This window comes from Eretmochelys imbricata, chromosome 17 (assembly GCF_965152235.1).
Source record: "Eretmochelys imbricata isolate rEreImb1 chromosome 17, rEreImb1.hap1, whole genome shotgun sequence".
NCBI lineage: Eukaryota > Metazoa > Chordata > Testudines > Cheloniidae > Eretmochelys > Eretmochelys imbricata.
In genome coordinates this window covers 9,731,991-9,752,647 of record NC_135588.1, presented here as the reverse complement: position 1 = coordinate 9,752,647, position 20,657 = coordinate 9,731,991, and the positions used below count along the sequence as shown (strand labels likewise).

At 45.9% G+C, this 20,657-nt stretch overlaps 1 protein-coding gene across 3 annotated transcripts in view; it reads left to right on the top strand.

Annotated features, from left to right (window-relative positions):
* The window catches only part of LYRM9 (LYR motif containing 9), an 80,689-nt gene extending 65,394 nt beyond the window's left edge, over positions 1–15,295 (top strand). For 2 of the 3 annotated variants that reach the window (XM_077836822.1, XM_077836823.1), the window contains exons 2-4: positions 11,539–11,686; positions 12,719–12,811; positions 14,109–15,295. In XM_077836822.1, the coding sequence (XP_077692948.1) occupies positions 11,555–11,686; positions 12,719–12,811; positions 14,109–14,126 (243 nt within the window). In that variant the 5' untranslated portion in view covers positions 11,539–11,554 and the 3' untranslated portion in view covers positions 14,127–15,295. Of the gene's footprint in view, positions 1–8,351; positions 8,434–11,538; positions 11,687–12,718; positions 12,812–14,108 lie in introns of those variants that run through there. The other variant, XM_077836821.1, reaches the window with a different exon arrangement.
* The last annotated feature ends 5,362 nt before the right edge of the window (positions 15,296–20,657 follow it).

The following is a 20,657-nucleotide window of genomic DNA, read 5'->3' as shown; positions in this document are numbered from 1 at the left end:
TTCCCCTGCATAATTCTGTATAATAAAAAAATCTTAAGACTGAAAAACAAAAAGGCAGCGTTTTCAGGTTATTGTACTTTTTGTCCTCCAGTTGTCAGATGAAAGTCCAGATTTTGATCCAGAATGTAAAGGCCCAAAGCTCTCAATACATATGAAATGAATCAACATTGACATTCATGCCTGTTTCATATAAAATGGAATGATGTATCCAAACAAAATAAAATTAAGAATGTGAATCATTTAAAGAAACACCATTTGGGAGAATTTGCCCAAGCCTTTTGCGTTACATTCACAGCTTACACCCGGAAAAGTCAGAAAAACAAAACAAAACCAAACCCCATGGAAGATATTCTTCCTGGAAGGCTGCAATGTAATCCTATGTTATTTCTTAAAATCTAGGACTTTAAGACCACAAGAACCAAAACCAGAAAGAGACAAAACAGGCTACTCCCTAAAACAGTGAGGCCAATTCATCCAACTTTACTGTAAACTATCCTTCTGCCGTTGTGCTGCTTGCATGCTTCCCTGCAGAGCCCTCTAGCTTGTAGGTAGGACCAGGAAACCGCTAAGCATTTAAAGTGATAGATCACAATTTTAATACAATTTTCCAGACATCATCTTTTGCATGTCAAAATACACAGTATTTGGTTGGTTAGACTCGATCATTATTATTCACTGCCCATTGAAAAACAAAGGACCTGGTCAGTTTTCAACACAAGTGAAGTTCTTAAGCAGCTAAATTAGGTCCAGTGAAGATATTTGGGATCCAGTTTCCAAACTCAATCTGTATGTTTACATGTCCCAGAAACACATGGCCATGTCTTTGTAAGTGTAACTTCGTGTGCACACGTTTATGGGTTCTAACACCTTAATATTTCATAAGCAAGACAGGTTGATAGATCTGATATGCACACACCACTGCTGGCTGCACATACAATTCTGAGATCTGCTTTGGCTGGAGATCTTTTTTTGTATTTGAGAATATACAATACAAGTGCACATGGCATGGATGTGGGATTTACTTCAGATACAGAAAATGGTCCTCAGAGACAAAAAGACAGGCCCAGATCAAAACATTGGGAGAGTTTCGATCTGATCTTTGCAGTTTGCACCTATGTCTACTAAAATTTGTATGCTCAAAATCTGGGCATGCAAATGGAGAGGTCAGGTGGAAGCCGCTTTGAAAGATCAGCTCTTGCTCCACATCTCTGGTTTTTTGTAACATCTTTTTTCCTTATGTAAATTCTATTGGGTTGAGAAATCTATGTTATTTCTGGGTCAATTTTTCAAATCCCTCCTCAGTGACGATGGATGGCTTTTATTAAGCAAATATCAGAGCATGGAATTTGAAACGTCTCCTTCAAACAAAAGACTGTAACAGTAGAGAGCCACTTATTACCTTCATGATGGAAGAATGGTTTTCTAATCAGCTGTGAACCCTAATGGAAATCATACTTTGGCTGTGAATAATTCCCAGGAGGGAAACTTGGCGGAAAAAAAACCCCTTACCTCAACTTTCTTACTTTATCTGACTCAACACATCTAAAATATTCAAAAGCAAGAACACCCCAGGTAGCACACAGTGCCGACACTACAGTAAACTACTGCCTATTTCAGACAACTCAAGGAAGATGTAGTAGTTGGAGCCAGTGATTAACAAGTTATGCTGTCATATCACTGACCTGTAGGAGACCTGTACTGATCCCTCTACATCTTGCAAGTGTGGATCAGATCCAGGAAGAAGATAACTCTAGGAGAGGACCAGTGTTTCATACACAGGAGCTGACTTTCCATTGTGCAGAGGGGTAATCGACCCCTGGCTCTGCCCCAGACCCTGCCCCCACTTCACCCCTTCTCTCAAGGCCATACTTCCTCTGAGTCATGCTGGCAGGTGGGCTCAGTTAGCTCCACCCAGGCTTTGAAGCAGGTGAACGGGTGTCTTGGGCCAGAGGAAGGAGCCAGTTTGAGAGAGGAAGTCCTGGAGGGAAGCTCTAGGAGCGGTTGAGCTTTGGAGAGAAGTCCATATTGCATTATCACTTTGAAGTCTGTTAATAAAGACAAACTGCCAAGAAGGGGTTGAGTTTAGATACCGAGGACTTGCGCCACTGGGCACCCAAGTCAGTGGAAAAACTCCCTTTGACTGCAATGAGCAGCGGATGGGGCCCTAACTCAGGACGTGTGTGTTCGGTTGCTTTGACTTCAGAATCAGAGCATTTGGCCCAGTATGGGTAAATGTGCTCACATACTTTCCTATTTTCTCAGCCTCTATTTGTTCAGCCCCCTGGCTTCTCTCCCTCCTGCTTTTATACATTGCTTTTGTATCGCAGAAAGGCACCCAATGTTTAGGAAGGTAGAGAACAACTTGGCATAATCTGATTGTCATGTAGTTCTGCCTCACCTTCCCCTCCCGCCGCTGCTGGCTGAGATAATAGCAAGTGTAAATAAAGGCAGGATGGAGCCCCTGAAGTGTGTTCTTCCAAGGTTTACAATGCTTAATTAAATAAATTATATATCGGTGAATTAATGTTAAGTTTGTATCGTCAGCCCATGAGACAATAACCTGGTTAAAATCACTCCATTCAGAGAGGCATCCTTTCCCTTTGGAAGCTTGGAACAGATTTTTTCTTACAAAATGGGAGAAACGCCAGCCTTGGGGGTTTCTATAGTATCAGTCACCAGAGTCACGACACGCTGTTTCTGCAGCTCCTTAAAAAAATATCTGGTGTAAAACTTGCCTGTGGCTGTTGTTAGACAGGTGGTGAGCTGTGTTGTGTGCATGGTTAGTCTACATAAGCACAAGTTTATTATTATCTCTCCCTGTCCGTTCCATTCCTGCCTGTTTGTCTCCTCCACCTCGTCTCATAAACTTTTTGGGCCGGGGACATTTCTGAGATGTGTGCACAGCACCTGGCACGATGATCGGGAGGTGCAGGGAGGGAGCGGGAGGTGCTGACTGGCGGGGCTGCCAGTGGGCGGGAGGTGCTGGGAGCCGGAGGGGAGCTGACGGGGGGCTGCTGACATATTGCTGTGGCTCTTTGGCAACGTACATTGGTAAATTCTGGCTCCTTCTCAGGCTCAGGTTGGCCACCCCGATCTAGTCCATCCTCTACAATTAGCATCTGTTTACACCTAGATTAATTTACTGAAGGTATGCATTGCAGTAGCCCCTCGCCCCCTTGGGTTATGCACTGTAGGCATATATAACAAAGATTTTTTCCCTCCTGCAAAAAGTTGACAACTTAAGTAAAGATGCAGAATAGAGATACTTAGGAAGAGAATTCAACCATTTATTGATGCTTCTGTGCTAGGGGTTTTACCTTGTTATGCTGCAAAATGCTTTTTGAAATGCTAAACTAGAGAAAAGCTGAACTCTATGGCAAATGGAGAGGAAACTATATGCCATGGCACAGAAGATTTCTACTTGTTCTGTTCTCATTTTATAATAATTTTCATGTCATTGTCCATTATCTGTGTGGGTTTTATTTTAAACTGACATATTCCTGGCCTCATACATTTGCAATGCATTTTCCAATTAGCAGAGCATTTTGTGAATGGCAAGGATTATGTGTGTTTTTGCAGCTAGGAGGGATTTAGGGACTCCAAGGGGCGACCTTTTCAAGGCTAAAAGAAAGCAGTGTGAGGTCTGAATGAATATTTTATGAATGCTAAAGGTATTAGGACACTGTGTTTCAAGAACACAATGATCTCAGAGCAAACAATGGAGGATACCAGAGAACAGATTTCTAAATTTCTTTCAAAATACCAAGCCGATCAAAACAGCCATGTGACTGGGTGTTCCACTGGTGAAAAAAAAATAACCTACAGAAATAGAAACCATGGTCTCCATCAATTCAGAATGGCCCATATAATAAATTTAGCAGACTAATGGTTTATTGTTGGGCTCTGCACCAATGTTGTTATGCTAATCAGATTCAGGCTAGGGAGTAGCAACCATATACACTAGGTCTGGACTTGGCCCAAACAAGATCCTAATTTGTGCGAGTGCACAAAAGCTCTTAAAGAGATACTCACTGTCAAAGGTCCAAAATGTAGGGGAGGAGTGTTGTGGAAAGGGAAAGGAGGGTTTTACAAGGCCTAAAATGAAGATAATTTCTTTTCTTTTCTTTTATTCTAGGGGAAAACAGTTTCCTCGGTTAGGTATGTCCCTGCATGTTGCAAACCCAAAGGCAGCAGAACTATGCTAGTGCAGGAGAACCAGAAAATGATACTGACTAGTCTAGTTTTATTTTCGAAGAGATGACCCCAATGCAGGAAAGCAGTTAAGCACCTGCTTAAAGTTAAGCACATGCTTTATGTTTAAGTGCTTTTCTAAGCAGGGATACTTTCCTTAATTGCAGCCTGAGCAAAAGGCCGAAGGCATCCATACATCATATGGTAGCACTTAGATTGATCTTCTGGCATCGGTAATCTAAAATATTCTTAATAATGCAGGTGAGGACTGTTTAAGAGTGATATGCTTGGTATCTCGAGGGTGCCCCTTTCTCTTCTAGTACACTACGCAAGCCAATCGAAAAACGCTCTCAACATGTTAGAAATATTGATCGCCACAAGATTGCACTGAAAGTGGGGACATAAATTGCACAGCACAGAATAGACTTGGCTCAAGAGTGACTCTCCTCAATCCTGCTTTGATAATCCACTGAAGGATAAGAGCCTAATTTTGGCAAAAAAAGAAATGGACTCAGGAACTTATCCTTGAAAGGTACAGTTTCTTGGCCCCCTTTTTTTTTAAATAATAGAAGTATTGGAGGAGAAAATTACATACAGGCTTGACTGACATTTCCTAGAGCATTAAAAAAAAAATACCCATGAGGTACATCATGGCACAATTGAAGTCAGTGGCAAAATTCCCATTTGAATCAACAGGACCAGGCTGCAGCTCTGAAAGTTTTCCTGAAGAACGTGATCAACAGAATGCCTTGTCTCTTTTATGTAGTTAGTTGTCAGTAATGCATTTGCTCAACTTTGTCTCCCTCCGGAGCGCTATTGGTTGAAATTCTAATCTCCCCCCATCCAAAGCCTGAGACAATGGACTTTGCATGGGGTACAAAGGTTGGAGGGAGAATAGAAGGAATCCAGCCCCCCTCCACTGACAACCAGAGTACGGGGGTACTCCAGCATGCAATCGGATGTTGATGTTAGGGTTCAGGACTTGTGGGAGTAGCCATCGCTCACTGTGGGACTCCTCAGACCGCTGAGTCCAGTTTGTGGTGTACGTGTCTCTGTGCAGTTCACAGACCCGTTGAAGACATCCCTGGGGCACCCTGCATAACTACGCCCCTGCGTTCCAATAGCATAGACCATGAGGGAAGATGGCACTGCAATTTGCAAGGAGCTGCAGGGTTCTGTGTGACCTTCCCCCATCTGAACCTTTCGGCTGCCCCTGTATTTCGTGCCTCTCCGGCTGGGACAGTTTCTACCCCTTTGCACAATGTAGGAGGGTTGTGGGGTACTTCAGTGCTCATCCCCGATTTGTCCAAAAGAAAAGGTGTTTCCTTTCAAAAGAAGAAATGAATAGCTTGACGAGGAGGTGTCTGAAGATGAAATATAATTCAGCAAAAGGAAAAATGAAGGTAAGCGAGTCTCCGGAATTATGTCCTGACAGTGAGCTCTTAGACCCCAAAGGCCGTGGTGGAATCCCTATGACTTGGCATATTGAAAACCAGGTTGGACAGAGGACTGGAGGATATGCTGTTGGAACCATCCTGTCCTGGCACCCAGAGAACGAATGAGAGGCATCTAATGTAATCCTTCCGACTGCTCGGTCCTCACTCTGTGCTTGAGGGTTCCATTGGCTTCTACACCAAACCCAATATTTAACTTTGGTAACAGAGCCTTTGACTCCATCAGACCTGTTTTCCATACATATGCTTCAGAAATATTTCAGCACTTTCCAAGGAATCTGATCCAAAGCCCACTAAAATCAGTTGGTGTCTTCCCATTAATCCGAACTGAAAGTGAGTCCAGAATTCCTTCCATGGACTCATTGGACCTTGACTTCCATTGCAGAGCAATGCCCCTCTGGAGAACCTGCCCCATAATCATAAATAGCCTCAGGTACCACAAAGACTCCTCATTGTTTTTGCTGATACAGACTAACACAGCTACCCCTCTGAAACCTGTAAGAAGTGAAGGACTCTCTAAGGAGGCAATGGATAAAGCACTGGCCTGGGACCCAGAAGATCTGAGTTATACTCCCAGAGCTGGCCCACTGGCTGGCATTAGGAAAGTCATTTAATGGCCCAGTTTCCCCACCTATAAAATGGGGAGGATGATACTGACCTCCTTTCTAAAGTGCTTTAGCATCTTAAAAGTGCTACGTAAAAACTGTTATTAAAGAACCAGTTATCACAACTAAGCTGGAAACTCCAGTCATTATAAAGTATTGACAGAATCATTTGTTATGGGGTTTGTTTTAGATAGAGACTAATGTTTCTCTCTGGATACAAAGCTTGCATTTAATCAATTCAGAGCGACATTTTAGCTCTATACAGTCCAGCAGAGAGGGCTATTCAATAAAATAAACATTATTTCACTTAGAGACAATGCCAGTTGCAGTAGCTCTTTTTCCAATTAAATTCGACATTCCTTTTCTGCATTACCAGTCTGGATTGGTCTGATGAGATTGGTACTTACATTACTGTCATATTTATTCTTTTTGACATGTGTTATGGGACTGCAATTTGATGAAATGAATCAAAATGTAGCTCTCGCACAAAAGCCAGCCCCTGAAGCTAATTATCCACCTATAATTCCTGTCAATACTTGAAGTTTAAGAGAATGGGGAAGTCTGCTCGATGGAACATGAGAGACAGGTTAGGAAAGAAAATGTTCAAGAGATCACATTCAAGGATCTCAACATTCTGACAATAGGACACACTGCTGAACTAAACCGTCCCGACCTCACTTTCACCTGATCTCAAGTGTGGCCATCTCTCCCCAGCCGGCGCCTGCCTACACTTATCTACACCTTTGTGATGGATTGTCTCTACATGGGGCTGCACAGTAAAGCCCCTCAGAAACGGAACCCAGTGCAAAATGCGGCTGCTCATTGTTAGTGATGTTTGATGCTGAGCTCGCATGACACTGGGGTGCTGAGAACTGCTCTGGCTGCCAATGAATTTCTAGGGGGAATTTAAGGTATTGACCTTAACCCTAAGGCCCTAAATAGCTTGGTACCAGGTTACCCAGAGACCGGCTCTCTCCGCATGCCAGATGGCAGACGAGATCAGCAGAGGTACCCATGGAGATACTGCCAGAGCCGTTTCCATGAGCTTGCAGGAGGTGTGACTGCAGCCCATGTGGACATCCTCAAGCTAGCTTTGAGCTAGTTAGTTCAAATAACAATAGCAGTGAAGCTGTGGCAGTGTAGATGGTACAACGCCCTCCCCTGCCCACCCCTCCCGCACCCTGGGTACGTATTTGCGCAGCTAGCCTAGGCTGCCATGGTTTCACTGCTATTATTATTCGAGCTATCTAGAGCAAAGCTAGCTTGGGGCTGCCTACCCATGGTGGAGTCACACCTCTGATTGCAGTGTAGACATACTGTCAATCCACCCGCGCCCAGCTCTGTTAGCCTTCTAGGCATGTTGCAAAGCCCACCTCTTCGCCCAGGCTTCCAAGAGCTTGAGGGGTTTCTACGGGCCAGATTCCAATACCCGAGCAATGAGTAATACCCTGGTGTAAGGTGCTATTCAGTGTGATGAAAGCGATCGCAATCTGGTCCTCTGCATGCGGTAGCTTTATTTTATTTCTCCCATTCTATGTGTCTGTGGGTATTTAGTTCTCTCTCAACGTGGGCTGAGCCATCATTTGTACGGTGCTGTCTGGCATGGTTATTTGTGCTGTCTGCTTTTTCACATAAGCCTGGGGTGTCCGGAGCAGAGGATGGGTGCCTAGTGAGATTCTTACATACAGAGAAATTCGTGATGGGCTGTGGTCTCTACGCTTTGGGTGCCTGTATAAGGGAGGTAGCATTTCAGGGGTGCTGATCAAAGGCGACTATCTCTGTGGCAAGGAAATATTGTCCAATCTGTCGCTGTATCCAGCAAAAAGCTTATTTGGGGGACAGCACCCACAAACGTCACTCCAGGGAGTAGCCATCTATACAGCAGCCTGTGATCACTGGCGTGGCGATGCCTCAGATACCAGGCTATGCTTCCTCGCCTTGGGACGGGACAGGAGGCAGCAAACCCAAAGGAGGGCCCTCAGCACAGGTGTCACCCTCTGCAGGGTCCAGAAAAACCAAGGGTGGGTGCTGTGCATTTCGTGTGGGGCTGGTGTGATCTGCAGTGCGGCCGGCGGGGGGCGCTGCTCGCCGTCCTGGGCCCCGCCAAACGGGATTCCCACGCAGCGGCGCGTGGCCGCCCTTGCCCTTGGGTGCGGGCAGCTTCCGAGCCAGCGGCCAGTGAGGTACCTGCAGCGCGCTGGGGAGGAGGGGGCCGCGGGGGTAGAGGGGTGCGGTGCACTGGGGAAAGGGGGCTGGGGGACAATGGGATGTAAGGATACTGGGGTGCAAGGCAGGGGGAGAAGGGGCTAGGAGACAATGGGATTGGGGATAGTGGGGTGCAGTGCACTGGGGAGGGGAGCTGCGGGGATACTGGGGAGCAGTGCGCGGGGAAGGGGGGCAGCGGGGTTACTGGGGTGCAGTGCCCTGGGGAGGATAATAGGGTACAGTACACTGGGGAGGCGGGGGTGCAGTGTACGGGGGGAGGATACCGGGGTGCAGGGCGAGGGGGCAGCAGGGGTTACTGGGGTGCAGTGCGCTGGGGAGGGGAGCTGCGGGGATACTGGGGAGCAGTGCACGGGGAAGGGGGGGCAGCGGGGTTACTGGGGTGCAGTGCGCTGGGGAGCAGTGCACGGGGAAGGGGGGGCAGCGGGGTTACTGGGGTGCAGTGCGCTGGGGAGGATACTGGGGTGCAGTGCGCTGGGGAGCAGTGCACGGGGAAGGGGGGGCAGCGGGGTTACCGGGGTGCAGTGCGCTGGGGAGGATACTGGGGTGCAGTGCGCTGGGGTTGAGGCTGGCTCCTGGCTCTAGCCGAGCCTTGCAGCCGCCGGAAGGAAGCGCCGAGCCGCGGCCGCCTGCCCTCCCGGGCGCGGCTCTCCGGCTCCGGCCTTGGGGCGACCCGAGCGGCGCTGCGGGCCCGGCCCTGTCCCTGCGGGCGGCGGATACAAGCCGGGCGATCTGGCTCCCCCGCGCCTGCCGGCTGGATGCGGAGCCCCCGGGGCGCAGCTGCGGGGCCGCGCTCTTGCGCCCCAGCTGCAGGGAGGGGGAGCGCTTGGAGAGGTGCCGGGCTCTCCGTGCTAGCACCCCCCTCCCCGCCCCCAGCAGCGGGGGGGCTTTACCCTAAGCCTTCCCCCTCTGTGGCTGCCTGCTGCAGGCGGCGAGAGCCAGGGCGCATTCACGGCAGCACCAGCTGGGGGGGGGCTTTAAATGCACAGAGGGGTGCGTCCGGCTGGCACGTCTGCAGGGCACGTTCATGCCCCTTTCATCCCCAATCAGCGCCCCCCCTCAGCTTTCCCCATCACTCACCGGCAGCCACCTCCAGCTTGAAGCTCAGCAGCTATTGTGAATACCCCCAAACCCACTGAATCTAAGAAGTGAAGATTAGCCCTATCTCCAGGTGACAGGACAGGGGGTGCTTAGAGGCGGGGAAGGAAATTACCCCAGCGGGAATTTGGCCAAGTCATCAGGGTGCTCATGCCCTTATTCGTGGGGACTATGTCCTAGATATTGTCTACACTTCGGAGCCCGCTCCTGCCCTGAGCTGAGCATGCACAGACCCCTGCCCTTTAGGATTTTCCCAAAATCGTCATGCTAAAGCGAAGGGAATTTGAGGGGCTGGGTATGGGGTGGAAAAATAGTGGACACCACCATAAGACCCTTCAGGGCCTGTTTTGATACTCTAGCCAAAAGACTGCAATAGTTATTGCTGTGCATTTGCTGAGATGCAGCGTGTAGGTTCACTGACAGGAGTTGGTTGAGGACTTTGAAACTGAAACTAGACTCTCCTGCGTCCATTCCTCTCACACCCAGACACTAGTGTCACCCATCGCTTAGCTGTTATCAGGCGATTGGGGTCTGGTTAGCCGAAGAGCATGATTTTCCCAGAAGAGGAGGCTGTGAAATGCAAGAGCTGCCAGGACTGGAGCTGTCATGAAATCGCTCAGTAGCCAGCCCCTGCAGAAAGTTAATGGTGTTACACTCCAGGATGAATTTGGCCCAAGGACGTGAAGTGTTTAGAAAACCCACACAAAGATATTATGAAGGCTAAATACCTTAATTGATGCTAAAATTATATCCCACACCTACTTGGTTATTTAGTTACTCATGTATTTCTTGACTCTAATGAGTAATTATGTAAAAACTGTACTTTCTCCAAAATGTTAATTTAGGTTTCCGCAGATGGCAACCATCTGTTAAATGACTAGTCATTTAAAAGATCCGATTAGCACTTTATTCAGCTTGTATATTGTAACAGAAAGTCCATCCAAGTGTACTGGTGGGGAACGTTTGGTAGATGTTCTTTTCCCTGTTACTGCTATGTTCGTGATGAGTCTCAAAGCTATTACTGTTTGTGCACGAGTCCTGGTGTGTTTATGCAGATTGCTTAAAAGGTGGAACTTCAAGCTTGCAAACCAGTTTTCACCTAGAGCTCTTGAAACGATTCGAGCACTAGGAAATCAAGCCCTACTCACATAATCTTAATAGCAACCACTTAAGGCCCTGATCCTGCAATATCAGCCATGTGGGTTGCCTAGTGAGACTCCATATGGACTCTCACTAGAGGCATGGGGGAGAGGGGCAGCATGGGCATAGGTCAGCTCATGGGGATCAGACTACAGGTGCAAGGGCTAGGACCTCTTCTTCCAGACTGGCACACTGCATGAGGATCATTTACAGTAACAGAATGGAGGCCCGTTTCTGAGTGCTAAGTGCCCTACAAACATCTCAAAGACAATGCCCCTGCCCCAAAGAGCTGTTTGAAGGCCCCATTCCTTCAAAGACATACACATGTGAGAAGTCCCCCCCCCCTCCAGTCAAGATCAGTCCCTAACACAAGTGATTTACAAAGGGGCAGGGGGGAGGGGAAAAAATTGTATACTGTGAGGGGGAAGGGGGTTATGTACACCCAGCCACCCACGGACCCCTTTCTCACACACACTTCTATATTTCTACATTTGATTCATGACACCTAACCCTAGCTGCCCTCAAATAAGCAATTTCTCAATAGTTTGAGCATGTTCCTTAGCCGTTCCTTAGCCATTCCATGCCTCATTTCCTCCTAATCCCATGGGGAGATTATATAAGAACTTGCAGATTCCGGGATGAAAATTCAAAGCATAATTAAAAATAAATCATGATACTAAACCTGTATGTTCCTGCAAACCACTCAGATTACTCCTGGTTTTAAGCTTACCAAGACTGAAGCTCTCCTTGTAAAATTAGCCTTGAGATTTAATTCTGCAGTGTGCATTTCCCAGTTTTGTGAAATACCCTTGTTTTGTTTGTTTTAGCAGCTGAAATCTTAACATGACAATGGCTCCGTTACCGGGGGCTGAATTAGTCCAGAAGCCTTTGCAGTTATATCGCTACCTGCTTCGATGTTGTAAGCGGCTTCCTACAGAAAATATCCAACAGCATTACAGACATGCAATCAGACAGGTAGAGAGATGCTCTCTTTGGCGCTGGGAAAGCTTGTTTTCCCATTTATTTGGATTATTAAAGTAGAGAAAACTAATCAGGTTAAAAAGATCCTTAAAAATTAAAAAACAAGTTTCTTTACTTTTTTACTAAGAGCATGTTAAACTTTTAGAATCTCTTTTCCATCGCTGATGCCTCATTTTGGCAGTTCACTCAAGCCTTGTTTCTGCTGGCCAAAAAGGTACTGTTCCTCTTAAAATGATTGTAGCACACCTTGCATCCAACATAAAATACTTTATATGGTTTACAAGGGAACATACAATTTTTGCAGAGCTATACACTATTTCAGTCTGAACTGCTTTAGTGGACACAAACTAGCTGAAGCGGTTCAGTTCGTTCTCCCATTGCTGTTCCACAATACATAGGGACATAGGACTGGCAGAGACCTTCTGGGTTATTGAGTCCAGCCCCCTGCAAGTGCAGTCAACTCTGTCAGATAATCCTGTTCATGAATGTCCTGGGTGGCCTTTCCAAGCATCCCAGAATGCACCACTTCTGGGATCTATGCCCGAACGTGCAAGCCCTTAACGTAAGTCAGCAAGGCTAGTGTGAGCATATGGAACATGTGCTCCAGCTGGTGCAACACAACCAGGTGAATAGCCCTGGTCCTTACCTTGTTAGCACAAACTTCTATAAGACCCCCTGCTGCAGAAGGTTTAGAATAGCGAATATGAAAGTATGTTCACCGTAACCCAGTGGTTCTCAACCTGAGGCCCAGTCAGCACACAGTTGCTGCCCACGTGACATCCTCAGGGCCATACAGATAGAATTGGATGTGGCCCACAACGGAAAAATAGGTTGAATGCCACTGCTGTAACCCCTTCTGAACAAAGATCTGCCTATTTGCTAGAATTGGCATTCTAGGTCTTCAGATTGTATACGTTTTTGATCAAGTATTTATTTCAGGATTTTAAATCCTTATTTTAGCAGGATCTGATCAGCTGTTACATTAACTGGAGTTAATCATTTTCACATTCTGCTCAAACCCCGTAGAGTTTCAGAGTTCATGCGGATGAAGACAGTCCTGAGAGAATCCAGCAGATTATTAAGAGAGCCATTGAAGATGCTGACTGGGTCATGAATAAAGTAAGTGCAGCTATATTCCTCCCCCTCAGGTTGTCCGAATCCTGTTCTTAGTTAATTCAGTTCAAGAGCTGGGATGTTGGAAAACAAATGAGACTTGTCTTCCTCTGCAATGGGCTTTGAGATCTATGGGTGAGAGGATTTGTGTAATAACTAGACCTGGTTTCAGGGATTCTTTTTAAAAAACAGCTCTTCGTTGACAGAAAATCCCCAAACTATAAACTAATGAATCACAGGGGGTTTGCAAGTAAACTCTCACTCAGGAGAGCACACTTCTGCCCCGTCTGAGGCCTTGTTTACATTGGGGATTAGTTCAGATTTCAGCAACTAGTGAATCTGCAGCTATGTAAATATCTAATATAGACAAGAAAGCCGCAGTTTATCCCACTGCTCAACATTGAGATGAATTAACTCTCTCCCTGCTAACATTCCATCCACTTGTAACCAGGCTCCCAGAATGCTCATCTCACGAGTCTTCCCTGTGCTGCTAAGATCAGGGTGAGAACCCTAGCGCTCTTACCCTCGATACTGCCACTGCATCAGCATTAGGAGATTTTCCTCCAGCTGGTCAGCGCAGGCAAGGCTGCAGATGTGGCATGTCTCCATGCAGCCAGCGCAAAATAATGTGGCTTGAAAGATAACTCGATTCCTAAGTGCAGGGATCTCTTCTGATCTGTTGAGCCATGAGTCTCACTTCTGTATCACTGAAGTTAAGTTTGACTGGTAAGCAAACAAACCTAACAAAATGAGTCAAAAAGTCATCTGCCTTAAAAAAATCTGTTATTTAATTAAAAATCACTGTGGAGGAAGAGGGGAGGGGGAAAATAAAAATAAAAATCACTCTGAAATCCAGAAGAGAGTTAACACCAGGAGGAGCTATTAATTAGTCACAGATTTTATAAAATTTTAGCAGCATCCAGATCTCTGGCACTTTTAGCCCAGTTGCAAATCCTATTCTGAGTGCCTGGTGAAGGCCCTAATTCTGATCTCACCCCAGAGACTGGTCTGACTCCACTGGCTTCAGCTGAATTATTCCACATTCTCCACCGTGAGCAAGAGGCGACTCATCCCCAAGGGCCATCCAGAAACAAACTCATGCCCAATATTCTACATCTCTCAGAGGGGAAGTCCTGGGGTTTTACTCTGTGAAGGTTAAAAGGAATTCAGCAGCCTTCGGTGGATCAGAAACGGGGTCCTGAATGTTAGCGCTTGGTAGGGTTTTACCAAAAAGACTCCTTCCTTGTGTGAATGGTCACCTTTAATATGTCCCTATATCACGTGTGGTTTCGTGTTTTTGCAGTATACGAGACAGAGGTAGAAAGAAGGGGATGAAGAGAAGATGCTCATCAATACAGATCCTCAGACAGAGTCCAGGCAAATAAGCCCAGTTGTTTGTAAGAGTGCCATGTTGTAAACTGTGTCTGCAGTTTCTCCTGGTGTAAAATGGTTTGTCATAATACCTACTTCACTGGGGTGTCGTGAGGCTTACTGACTCTTTCTGAAGCTCTTTGAGATTTTTTTTTTATTACTATAAAACTCCTTGGCTAAAGCGCTTCTCCACTATTTTTTTGTTTGGGGGGGTGGAGCGAATGGAGGTGGGAAGCAGAGAGCGATTTCAGATCCCATGTTTTGGTTCATCCTATGACGGAGACGGGAGCTGGCTGCTGAAGCCCCTAGCCCGCTAGTGGATATTACTGCAAGATGAGAGCCTAAGATTAGATCAAGATCTAAAATGCATCAGCGTTTCGTAGGGTTGGGGGTTTTAAGCTGGTGTTTATCAATAACTGGACCCAAACATACCGCTATTTTCCTTTATTTTTTTATTAATGATGGCAATCCAGCACTACTGTTACAAATCAATGGCCTGCAAGAGGCAAATAAATTGGATACCGGCATTTGCTCCAGACTAAAGAAATAGAGCAATCTACCGACTACACCAAGGAAATTCAAAGGCTAGCCCTTTACTAGTTCTAATATACTTACTCTTGGCAGCATGTATTGAGCTAGGTTCTATGCCCTGAGTTACACCCATGAATGGGAAGAGGGTTACATGTAACTGATGGCAAAATAATTGGCCTGTGGCATCTAAGATTCTCTTCACCCACCCACTCAATGAAAGGAGACAGAACCTGCTTCTGCTATGCAGACACAGCAAAACAAAGGAAGGATGAAACTTCTCTGCCTTGTGGGTTTGTCATGCCCTGCTAGATTATGTGAATGTCATTTTTTGATTGTTGCTTTTAGTTATCCTTAATGTTTCTACAGATTCCCTTTAAGTTTGACAATAAACAGAAACTTGACTTTGCATGGTCAGAATTGTTACACTGACACAGTTTTATTTAATACCTGAGGGGAAAAAATAAAAACCATTTGAAGAACAACATGCATTTGTATAAGCCTTGCCTTTCTATATTTGCAGTGTGTTACAGCGGGAAGTTTTGTTTTGGAGTGTAATACTGATTAAATAATGTCTTGATAATAAGCACAGCATATGGCATTGAAAAATCACTGGCATACACGCCGAGTTACAGACAGATAAGATGACCAGGCTCTTGCCTTAGAGAATTTAACATGTGACTGTGTATAAATGTATATGATTTAAGATGGAACTGACTGACACACACTCACTGTAGGTCATAGCAAACTCTTGGTAGACTGATGGATTTCAGTGCAGGTTGGATTGGACACACAGGCCCTGATTCAGCAAAGCATGTAAGTATTTTATTAACTTTAAGCTTATTGATCCATGTTCAGCAATGAACTGCTTAAATTCTAGTGGAAGTAAGTATAGTTAAGCTACAATTCAGCATAGCACTTATGGGACTATTCGCATGCTTAAATGTAAGTACATGGTCAGCTGCCTCGCTGGATCAAGCCACGAGAGAGATGATGTGGGTGTTAATCCTTTAGTCCTAATCTCTAGTTTTGGGGAGAACACACTCTGTTCAGTTGGGTGGGGCAGGTGTGTGTGTACCTGGGTGTGTATTGGGCTACTGTGTGAGGCACTGGACACTAACAATGTATTGCACAGCACAGCACAATTTACAAAAGCCTTTGCAATTTTTTTTTTAACATGCTGTAAGTGTTTCCTTACAAAACAACCTCCTAAGTGTCTTAAAAAGCAGGCCTCCTTCTATAGCCATCAGATAAGCCTCCTATGGAGGAAGCACATGAGAAAAGCCAATGGTCTTAAATACAAAGTTGTATTGGACTGTGTTTAGGTGCATTTGCTTTCTTCTGTCCCTAGATGGCAGTGCAACATGTTGTACATACCAAAGACAAAACCTGTCTTATGAAAGGAGACTCAAGGAGCCTGGCTTGTTTAGCCTAACCAAGAGAAGGCTGAGGGGAGATATGATTGCTCTCCATAAATATATCAGAGGGATAAATATCACAGAGGGAGAGGAATTATTTAAGCTCAGTACCAATGCGGACACAAGAACAAATGGATATAAACTGGCGATCAGGAAGTTTAGACTTGAAATTAGACAAAGGTTTTGAACCATCAGAGGAACAGCCTTCCAAGGGAAGCAGTGGGGGCAAAAGACATATCTGGCTTCAAGACTAAGCTTGATAAATTTATGGAGGGGATGATATGATGGGATAGCCTAATTTTGGCAATTAATTGATCTTCGACTTATTAGCGGTAGATATGCCCAATGGCCTGTGATGGGATGCTAGATGGGGTGGGATCTGAGTTACTACAGAAAATTCTTTCCTGGGTGTCTGGCTGGTGAGTCTTGCCCACATGCTCAGGGTTTAGCTGATCACCATATTTGGGGTTGTGAAGGAATTTTCCTCCAGGGCAGATTGGCAGAGGCCCTGGGTTTTTTTTGCCTTCCTCTGCAGCGTGGGGCACGGGTCACTTGCTGGAGGATTCTCTGCACCTTGAAGTCTTTAAACCATGATTTGAGGACTTCAATAGCTCAGACGTAAGTTAGGGGTTTGTTACAGGAGTGGGTGGGTGAGATTTTGTGGCCTGCGTTGTGCAGGTGGTCAGACTAGACGATCATAATGGCTCCTTCTGACCTTAAAGCCTATGATTCTACGATTTACTGTCCCCAACACTAAACAAAACAAAAAACAACCCCAAATTCTTAGATTATTTCTTTTCCTCAGTAGTGACCCTACAAAATAAAAATAAATTAAATCAAGCAAGCAATCTTCAGTCTTGTCTACACTGGGTTTGTTAGACCTCAGCTGCGCTAATGTAGCTGAACCAGTGCAAATGCCTGGTAAGCGAGCTGCACGGGTGTTAACGGTGGCTTGCACTAGTGTTAAAAACCCTACCGTAGACAAGTGTTTAGACATGGCTCAAGCAACAAATTATCTACACTGAGGAGTAGAGACAGGGCCATTGTATACTACAGGAAAGCTGGACTGAGGAACAAATGTCTGTGTCCTGTGTTTGTACAACGCCTGGTATAGGGGGCATTGGCCATGACTGGCTCCTGGGTACTATGGTAATAATAAATGTGGGGCAATTGGGTACTACAGGAGTGCTGGACTGAGGAGCAAGTATAAGGGCTCGTCTACAGTATCCGCCGATCGGTGGGCAGCAATCGATCCAGCGGGGGTTGATTTATCGCGTCTAGTCTAGATGCGATGAATTGACCGATGAGCGCTCTCCTGTTGACTCCTGTACTCCACCAGTACGAGGAGCGCAAGCGGAGTTGACAGGAGAGTGTCAGCTGTTGACTTACCACAGTGAAGACGCCGCGGTAAGTAGATCCGAGGACGTCAACTTCAGCTACGTTGTTCATACAGCTGAAATTGCATATTTTAGATCGACCCCGCAGGGTAGTTTAGAATGTTTGGTGGCTGAAGATATTGGTCTTGTGCTTACGAAAGAGGCGCCCATGAGTAGATTTCAGGAACTGCCCTTTTTTGGGTAGTGGAAGATGTTCAGAAACTATGGTAATGAGGGCCACAGAAGCTCCTCAGAATGGAAGATAGCAAAGCACAACGTAGTCGGGAAGTTCTACCAGCCCTAATCTGGAATTAGGGCCCTTCTCCAGTGCGATCGTGACAAGACTAATGGTATTTTATTCAGCCAAACAAACAAGCCTCCTCATCTTAGGTTGGAAAGTAGAATTCTGCAAGGCTGCTACAAAAGGGGTCCCCAGCTAGACAAGCAGTTATAATGTATTGCATCCCCCACAAAAGCGTCTGCACTTTTCTGAGTCTATACCCACTCCCTTCCTTCTGCTCCCCGCAGGGTCTGACCTGTTTGCTGCCCCCCACCCAACTCCTGTGCCACTGTTCTCCTGCTCCTGTCCTTCCCGCCACCCCATGGTTCTTGCTTCTAATCTCCTTCTCTCTGCTTCTGCCCATGTTCCCTTTCTGCTTCTATCGTCCTTCTGAGGCTCCTGCCTCCCCAACTTGCTCATATTCCACCCATACTCCCACTCCCCCATTTTCTGCCACCTATGCACCCCCTTTGTTCCCAACACCCCTTATTGATTCACAGGAACAAGAGGCACAGCCCTGATGCTGGGACCAAATGTCAAGTTCTAGCAAGGATGCACTAGACTTCTATAGGGTTAGAAGGGACCATAAGGGTCATCTAGTCTAACCCCTGCCAAGAGGCAGGATTTGTCATGTCTAAACCATGCGAGACAGATGGCTATCCAGCCTGCTTTCGAAAACTCCCAGTGAAGGAGTTTGCACGACCTCCCTAGGCCTCTGTTCCATTGTCCTACTGTTCTTACAGATAGGAAGTTTTTTCTAAGACGCTAGAGCGTCTTAACCAAAGAGTTGTAACCAAACGACAACTGTTCAGACTGAAGCTTTTCATGCTAGGTGTTTGCCTTCAGATGAATTCCTCTGGAAAGTTTCAGCTAGAGTATTTTTTTTTCTTGCCCACATTGCAAAGATATAAACAATGGAAAATGTCAGACATTAACTGTAGACATCCCTATTTGCACTACCTATCATAAAGAGCAGCAAACAGTTGTAGCCTGCCAAGTTCCAGCTTGTAATTCAGAGAAGTTTGTTCTGGGAAAGGGAGGTGCCTAAAACAAGTTTCATAACCACAACAGCTCTGTCACCCATTGAGTGCAACAGGGGCTGAAGACGTACTGTATTTGTATCTGTGCATGCTTCTGATGAGAAAACCAGGCCCTGACACCCCCATTGGCTTCGGGCATCGCTGCCACGTTTTGCGCAGTGATGTGACCATTTAATGCAAATTACTCGACATGATAATTTGCATGTGCGCATATGTCACGATTCCTTCCCCACTCTGAACTCTAGGGTACAGATGTGGGGACCTGCATGAAAACCTCCTAAGCTTTTTCTTACCAGCTTAGGTTAAAAACTTCCCCAAGGTACAAACTTTGCCTTGTCCTTGAACCCCATGCTGCCACCATCAAGCGTGTTAAACAAGGAACAGGGAAAGAGCCCACTTGGAGATGTCTTCCCCCCTCAAAATATCCCCCCAAGCCCTACACCCCCTTTCCTGGGGAAGGCTTGATAAAAATCCTCACCAATTGGTACAGGTAAACACAGACCCAAACTCTTGGATCTTAAGAACAATGAAAAAGCAATCAGGTTCTTAAAAGAAGACTTTTAATTAAAGAAAAAGGTAAAAGAATCACCTCTGTAAAATCAGGATGGTAAATACCTTACAGGGTAATAGATTCAAAACATAGAGAATCCCTCTAGGCAAAACCTTAAGACACAAACAGGAATATACATTCCATTCAGCACAACTATTTTACCAGCCATGGAACAAAAGGAAATCTAACGCATTTCCAGCTAGATTGCTTACTAACTTTTTACAGGTTTTAGAGTAACAGCCGTGTTAGTCTGTATTCGCAAAAAGAAAAGGAGTACTTGTGGCACCTTAGAGACTAACCAATTTATTTGAGCATAAGCTTTCGTGAGCTACAGCTCACTTCATCGGATGCATACTGTGGAAACAACTTTTTACAGGAGTTCTGAGATGCATTCCTGAGCTGTTCCCGGCAAAAGCATCACACAGACTGACAGACCCTTTGTTCCCCCCCTCCAGCTTTGAAAGTAACTTGTCTCCTCATTGGTCATTTTGGTCAGGTGCCAGCAAGATTATCCTAGCTTCTTAACCCTTTACAGGTGAAAGGGTTTGGCCTCTGGCCAGGAGGGATTTTATAGCACTGTGGACAGAAAGGTGGTGACCCTTCCCTTTATATTTACGACAGCCTATTTTCATATGCTCAGAGATCAGCATGGGGCAAACACCTCCAGATTCAGTAGGTGGAGCAGCAAAAGAGAGCACCTGCATGGCAGGTGCCACAGTGGCTTCTACTGGACAGAAGGTGCAACTGCAGCAGAAGTGGGCACGCAGTCAGAGCAGTCCAGTGTGTAAGTGTCATGCCAGCCCTAAACTGGGGATATGCCTCTGCAGACCAGACTGCAGGATAGGAAGCAGGGTGTGGATTTCAGTCTTTGGACACAAATGTCCAGCATACATTTCTGAGCTTGCAATAATTGGGAGCACAGACTGATCAGAGGCATCTGTGTGTCTCCCTCCCAAAATTTCCTCTATAACTGGGTTTTGCCAATTTTGATTTAGTTGGGGGTTTAAAGAGCGGGATTGTGACCTGACTTTCAGTGCTCAAAATCTGTTAATAGTTACCTCCCACAATAATTGAAAGAACAGATTAGAAATGATGTAAGTCATTTTCTTGGCAATGGGTCGGCACTCCTCCAAATACTGTGTACTTCCTTGCAAGAGTGAAAGTAACAGTAGGGATTGCAAAAGTGTGATTGCACTGATGGCTATAACTGGATCAAATCTGTAGGGCAGAGAGCGCTTAGTACAGTTGCACGCATAGCTTTGTCCCGGTCACGCATGAAGAAGCATGCC